This window comes from Nanorana parkeri, unplaced genomic scaffold, assembly GCF_000935625.1.
Source record: "Nanorana parkeri isolate BGI_ZX_2015 unplaced genomic scaffold, ASM93562v1 scaffold533, whole genome shotgun sequence".
Classification (NCBI taxonomy): Eukaryota; Metazoa; Chordata; class Amphibia; order Anura; family Dicroglossidae; genus Nanorana; species Nanorana parkeri.
The window spans coordinates 911728-918870 of NW_017306801.1; the positions used below are offsets into that span (position 1 = coordinate 911728).

The 7143-nt window shown below is 43.9% G+C and overlaps 1 protein-coding gene across 1 annotated transcript in view; it reads left to right on the top strand.

The window, feature by feature from the left end:
- The window catches only part of LOC108791200 (fibrocystin-like), a 153371-nt gene that overhangs the window by 116682 nt on the left and 29546 nt on the right, over positions 1–7143 (top strand). Inside the window, exon 12 of the mRNA XM_018561608.1 lies at positions 7033–7140. Within this exon, the coding sequence (XP_018417110.1) occupies positions 7033–7140 (108 nt within the window). The remainder of the gene's footprint in view (positions 1–7032; positions 7141–7143) is intronic.

Here is a 7143-nt window from a genome sequence, read left to right on the forward strand (position 1 = left end):
GTGATAGGGTCAATAAAGAGAACCTGTCACCTCCAATTGCTATCACACAGGGGATTGTTTTCTCCTGTGTAATAGCAATAAAGTTAAGTGAAAAAAAATTGATAAAAAAATTATAAGAAATAATAATTAAATGGGAAAAAAAAGTAAAAAGTCATTAAAAAGTAAAAAATTAGAAAAATAATATTTAAAAAAATAAGAAAATTATTATAAAAAATAAATAAACAATAATAAGATTTAAAAAATTTAAAAAGTAAACGATGAGCTAAAAATTAAAAAAAAAAAATGTCAGCGCTCCCTGCCTCTGGGGTTCACCACCTACCTTTGGGGGTTAGGAGGGCGCTACACTACCTTTCCACCACATCCCAGGCAGCCTTCTACCTTGTGCAAAGTGACAGGTCCACTTTAAAAACTAGATTGCATGTTTGTATTATGTTTTCCTAAACATTAACTGAGTCTTGGAAATGTGCTTGCCATTTTGTTTTCCTGTAGCAGAGACAATTACATCCGGATAATTGGTTAAGTATTCGAGAGGAACCTGTGGTAGGGAGGCTGGATTTATCTCTCCCACTGAAATTTCCCCCCAGGGAATGTTCGGGGAGTCTGTGTTTACTTTCACTACCTTGCGAGAAAATAAAATGCGTAAAAGAAAGATATTTTCGGGCTGGCGCGTGTGCGCCGCGGCAGCCCAAGCAGACAATTAAAGCACGTTAAAATAAAATATGTTTTGGATTCAGCCGAACCTTGCTTGCGCTGGTGTATATACACATCGAGATTACGGCAGGCGCGGGATTTCTCATAATCGAAGTGCGCCGTGCAGCTGTTGGCATTTTTCACTTGGCGAAAGCTTTATGAAGACAAACACGACGTATTATGATTGAGCTTAAAGAACAGCGAGCGGTTTAAATGCGCAATTAGTTAACATGTAAACCGCTTTCCAGAACAGAAGCCAAGCAACTCGACGAAGCCAAGTTGAGCCTTAAATTGACTCGCTCCCCGTCTTAAATACTCTCTTGCATCAAAAAGTCTTCATTAAGACTCTGGCGCAGATATAAAAGCGAGAGATTTAGGAGCATGTGTTTGGAGAAGGGAAATGGCCTCTTGGGAAGGCGCAGAACGCTCCTTGGGGGCTCATAAACGCGGAATGACAATTTACGATGTATTTGAAATCAACAGTCTTGATCCATAAACTGTGCGCTATGGGTTGTTAAAAGTTGGAGGTAGCATCGACGCCTGTACATAATGGCTGTTTGTGCTGCAGCGGCTCCTCGCTGCGCTGCTGCTGCAAAAAAAAGAAACCTTTAAAAAAAAAACAATTTAATTCAAGCAACACAAAATCCCAAGACAGATGAAAAAGCTTTCAGATTTAGATTGCGGTGTAGCTAGAAATCCAAAATAATGAAAAGTGGTTAACACTTCCGCGTTCTTCTGTTAGCACTTGGGTCTGCTATTTGAATCCCAGCCAGTACAATGTCTGCATGGAGTTTGCATGTTGTCCCTGAGCTTGTGTGGGTTTCCTTTGGGTGCTCTGGTTTCCTCCAACACTCGTAAGTTAATTGGCTCCTGTCTAATTCATCTTCACTACATAGGTCCCGACTGTTCCTGACTTGGAACCGAACCTATCTGTCGCATTTTTGGAAACACAGCCACCTGCCCCCCTTGGAACCAAATCTGTCTGTCTCTCTTATGGAACCAAACCCACCTATCTCTCGTATGGAGCCAAACCCATCTGTTTCTTGTATGGAACCAAACCCATCTGTCCCTCTTATGGAACCAAACCTGTCTGTCTCTTGTATGGAACCAAACCCTTCTGTCCCTCTTATGGAACCAAACCGGTCTGTCTCTTGTATGGAACCAAACTCTTCTGTCCCTCTTATGGAACCAAACCCGTCTGTTTCTTGTATGGAACCGAACCCATCTGTCCCTCTTATGGAACCAAACACGTCTGTTTCTTGTATGGAACCAAACCCATCTGTCTCTCGTATGGAACCAAACCCGTCTGTCTCTCTTTTGCAGCCAAACCTGTCCGTCTCTCTTATGGAACCAAACCCGTCTGTCTCTCTTATGGAACCAAACCCGTCTGTCTCTCTCATGGAACCAAACCCGTCTGTCTCTCTCATGGAACCAATTCCATCTTTCCTTCTTTTGGAACCACACCAATATTTCCGTCTTTTCTCCACAGTTGTCCCTCTTTTGGGTCTGATGTATAGACCACTATAACATATGTGCTATTTAACCACCAAAAGTGTTTTACTTCACTGTCACCTTTATCCAACCTCTACATTATTGTATTTGTTATTTTGAAAACCCAGTAGAAAGGAAAAGTAGTGGTGAAAAAAAGACAAAATAGGTTTCACCAATAATTTTTAGTGCATTAAGGCTTCATGCACGAGGAAATGGGGGCACGAGAGTTAAGTGTCCTTAACCTACATAGTTTGTTCTAAATTATGTCCTTCATACCCATCTCAGAACTTTAGGAGGTATGTAAGTATGGTATGATATTCTACTGAGTGTTCCCAACATGGCTGCCTCACCTCTTTTCCTTTTGTTCCAACACCAATTTGTTGCAAGCAGGGTGCTGTACATAGCTTCCTGAAAACATCACAGGACGCTGCCTCAGTACTCCTCCCAGGAGCCCTCAGTCTAGTTGCAAGCAGTGGGCTGGATCTTCAGAGGAGTTATGCAAATACCAAAATGCCTTGATGGGTGGATGTCAGTCTGGATAAGTGGGCATTCCTAGGCAGGCTGTAAGTGAATGCAAACTGCCCTAGGTAGCGCCCACATGTGATGCTGAGCCTCCATGATTGAAAGAACTGATATCCATTGAATGAAATAGATGGGCCAGAGGCAGTCAGGCTGGGGAGGAAAATGCCAGCTGACTCTATCTGACTTGCTGCCGCTTCCAATGCACATTGTGAGAAGCTCAGAGTGTGCAGTGAAATCAGAGGAAGACATTTCAATCCAGGAGAGGAGCCGGTACAATTGGGCAAGACTGAAGGGAAGGGCGGAGTTTTAAGAATAAGTGGACGCTTCCATATTTCCATCATGACAGACGTCAGTTAAGCTGGTTATAGACATTACAAAGGAGTCAGATGTGTGAGTACTATCAAGCAGCTTAACAGCAATTGTTCTAAACCGCATTTTCTCAAACAGTGGTACGTGTAACCCTAGGGGTACATTTAATAAGTTTGGGCGTGCTTTCCGCTTGTTAAACCAAACTTAAAATAACAGTTTAAAATTTTGAAAATAACAAATATCACACAAAACAGATGTCGGCCGGCTTGTTTTTTTGCCATGTGAAACACACGGATCCCCGTAGAATAACTGTCTATAGATATTTTTTTTCTGGGGTACTGCAAATACATTTTCCCACTTTTTTAGGGGATACCCCCCTCGCCTTGCCCATAATATTGATACCCTCTTGTATGTAACTTCGCTGAGGTGGTGACCAGGAACAGGAGCTGTAGCCCACATGAGGTGGAGGATGTGTCCTCCTCTGAGCTGGTGGGGTCATTCAGTGCTGGCTATGTGTGGGTGCTTGGGTATGTTTGTATTAGTTAGATTGGGGTGACCGGTCTTTCCTGGAATGTTACTTTTTGCCTCTGGGCACATGGGCTGTAGGCAGGGCCGGATTTACTCAGTCTGCTGCCCCAAGGCCAGGTTCCTCAATTCACCTCCCCCATATTGGAGAATGACAGACCTGCAGGCTGCATACAAGTGATCTCAGCAACATCACTGAGATGACTTGTACATAAGAAGCGGCTGTACATTTAGTTCTGCTTGCGGAAAGCAGGGCTAAATGTAGAAAACAACTACCCACCCGGAACTGCATGTCCCAAGCGTCTGGAGATAGGAATTCCACACTCCTGCTGCCCCTCTACTTCCCTGCTGCCCAAAGGCCAGGTTTCTCAATTCGCCCCCCCCCAATGGAGGATGACATACCTGCAGGCTGCATACAAGTGATCTCAGCAACATCACTGAGATGACTTGTACATAAGAAGCGGCTGTACATTTAGTTCTGCTTGCGGAAAGCAGGGCTAAATGTAGAAAACAACTACCCACCCGGAACTGCATGTCCCAAGCGTCTGGAGATAGGAATTCCACACTCCTGCTGCCCCTTTACTCCCCGCTGCCCAGAGGCCGGGCCTTCGTTGGCCTCGTGGCAAATCCAACCCTGGCTGTAGGCAGGGAATACTGGTCAGAATGAAAAGTATGTGTCTGGAAATGATACACTCCAAATTATGTAGAAAGCCTTCCCAGGTGAGTGGAGAATACTATAGCAGCTAAGTGGGGGCTACTCAATTTCAATGCCCATAGTTTTGGAATGGGATGGCCCAAAAGCTCACATAGGTGTGGTGGTCAGGTGTCCCTAAACCTTTGGTTATTCAGTTTATAACTAACTGGGAAGTTGCGCAGTGGGAGGGGCCAATCAACCAAATATGTTGTTAGCCAGCAAAATAAACTTTATTGAAACCAACTCTATTGGATCACCCAATGGGGGTTCTTATATAATAACATACGGACTACACTGTGCAAAGGCTGGTGTGTAGCTTTTACATTTCTGAGTGGGCCTCAATGTGCTAACAAGACCTCCACTGCATACAGTTGAAAACTATTTGTGCCTAAAGTAGTGGAGTTTAATTGCCAACAGAGTTGAGTGCTGAGGTGTATTTGTATTTGTTTTGGTGGCGGTGACAGGTTTTCTTTCCATGTTACTTTTGGCCTCTGGATTGGATTGCATGGGCTGTTGGCAGGGAACATGGATGAGATTCAGGATCATGTGTCTTTAAATGATACAGGGAGGTCAGGAACAGTGTGCAGGCTGGCGTTGTGTGAAATAGTAGTAGAACAGCCTCTTGGGTTAGAAACAACATGTTTAAGCTCCTCGGGGGAGTGGCTGAACAGCACTTGGGTTAGAAACAACATGTCTCTTCTGTTCTGTCATCCATTCAGAAATACTATTAGTGGTCTGGGCTAGGTTCTGTAAGGCCCTATAAACTGACGGAAATTTATAGAATTGTTCCAGCAGGTTTCCATTATATATTATGTTAAGAGTCATTTTTTGTTTTAATAAGTTTGATATCTTTTTAGTCAGCTAAATAGGAAAATATCGCAAATACATATTTCATATGGTAAGAGTCTGGTGCACATCTATTAGCAGCATCTCAGGTTGTGCACACAGCCCCTCCTCCTCCTCCACACATCCGAATTTCCGAATCCCAATGCCTCCGAATGTGTCTGAATCCAAATGTCCGTTTCCGAAATTCGGATCCCGTCCGAATTTCGTTCAAAAATAAAACTGAATCGGACATGTGACCTTTCTGGCCAATCAGATGTGTTTTTTTGTGTTTACTGCATCCGAATAGGTCTGAATACAAATTTTTGTTACGGCAACATGGGAGCCATATACAGTATATACCTATAATACTAAAGCTTAGCGTCCTAGACCCGAATGGCATTCAGGATCTAAATTTCCGAATTGCATACGGGGGCTCCTAATTGCCATTCGGGTCTGGGGGCCTCAGCTTTAGTAATATATGTATATGGCTCCCTGACCCGAATGGCATTTATGAGCCCCCGTATGCAATTCGGAAATTTGGATCCTGAATGCCATTCGGGTCTGGGAGCCTCAGCTTTAGTAATTTATTTATATGGCTTCTAGACCCGAATGGCATTCAAGATCCGAATTTCCGAATTGCATTTAGGAGCTCCCGAATGCCATTCGGGTCTGGGAGATTCAGCTTTAGTAATCATATCTGCATATGGTTTTCTGTGGTATTCGCAACGAATATTCATTAACTCTTCCGAAACCAATGAAAATTCAGATTTTGTCCGAATCCGAAACCCGAACCGAGTTGAATTTCGGATCCGGATCCCAAAATAATGAAGTTTTTGGGATCTGCAGCTTACATGTTTAGGAATGTTGCTTTATTTTTTATTTTTTGCTCTACATCATATTTATTTTTGTTTTAAAACATAAAAATGATCATAGTGTCCCGTATATCTCACTGAGTATCTGGAATTCAACATTCTAAGGGTAATTCACAAAGCTGCCGAAGAATCCAGCTGTAGCTTTGGCTGATCCTTCGGCTAGCTTTGGTCGCGGGAGCCCTTCAGTTCAGTTGAGCCGAAGGGCTGCTGTACGGACTATACACAATATTCACTATAGCCCGTACAGCAGCCGAAGACAGCCAAGCCGAAGGCATATGAGCCAAATTGACAGCCAAAGAGAGGAGAACGGCCCGCCGAAGGCCGGCTGTAAGCCCTGCAAATGACAGCTGGGTGGAGCCAGCCGTGATCTGACGGCTTTCTCCGTCCAGTTGTAATGACAGATCAGCATCCTCAAAGGACATGGGGACGCTGAGCTGTCATTAAACAATAACAACTGGGCGGAGCCGGCTGTGACATCACGGCCAGCTCTGCCCAGTTGTTATTCATTGGCCGGGAACTGCTAGAAGAGTCTAGCAGGTGCCGGCCAATAGGAAACAGTTGGGCGTAGCTAGCTGTCACTGCTAGCACCACCCAATTGTATATTTTTTCTTTTTTTTTTAAATCTTTATTCATTTTAAAATTTTACTATTTATTTTTTTTAAATTAAACATTTTCAACCTTTTTTTTATTATGACTATTTTCATTGATTTTCTATTGTGCTCGGTACCACGGAGGTACCGAGCAGAATAGCCCAGCCGAATGCGGCTCGGCAGCATTCCGCTATTCACTCCCTGCCGTTTGTCCCCTATATGAATAGGGGCAAACGGCAGCAAGTGAGCTGCCAGAGCTACGGCTCAGCTGATCCAGATATTACCTCGGCTGAGTCGAAGTCCTTCTGCAGAGCATGTTAGGCTGACCGAAGCAGCTGAAGGCAGCCGATGTACGGCTGAAATCAGCATACTGAGCCGGAGTGAATAGCCGATCGTAATTATTCGGCAGCTTTGTGAATAACCCCGTCTGTCTTTACACTTGAAGGAGGACTGAAGTATAAAAAAAATTGCATTCAACTTCTGCACTAACCATGAGACTTGTTTGGTTTTCCAGGGAACACCACGGTGGTGATACAAGATGGATGGGGCAACTTCTCCAACCTGGCCATCTCAAGTTCTGGATCCAACTGGTGCCTGATATTTAATGCGACTTCACCTCCAGGTA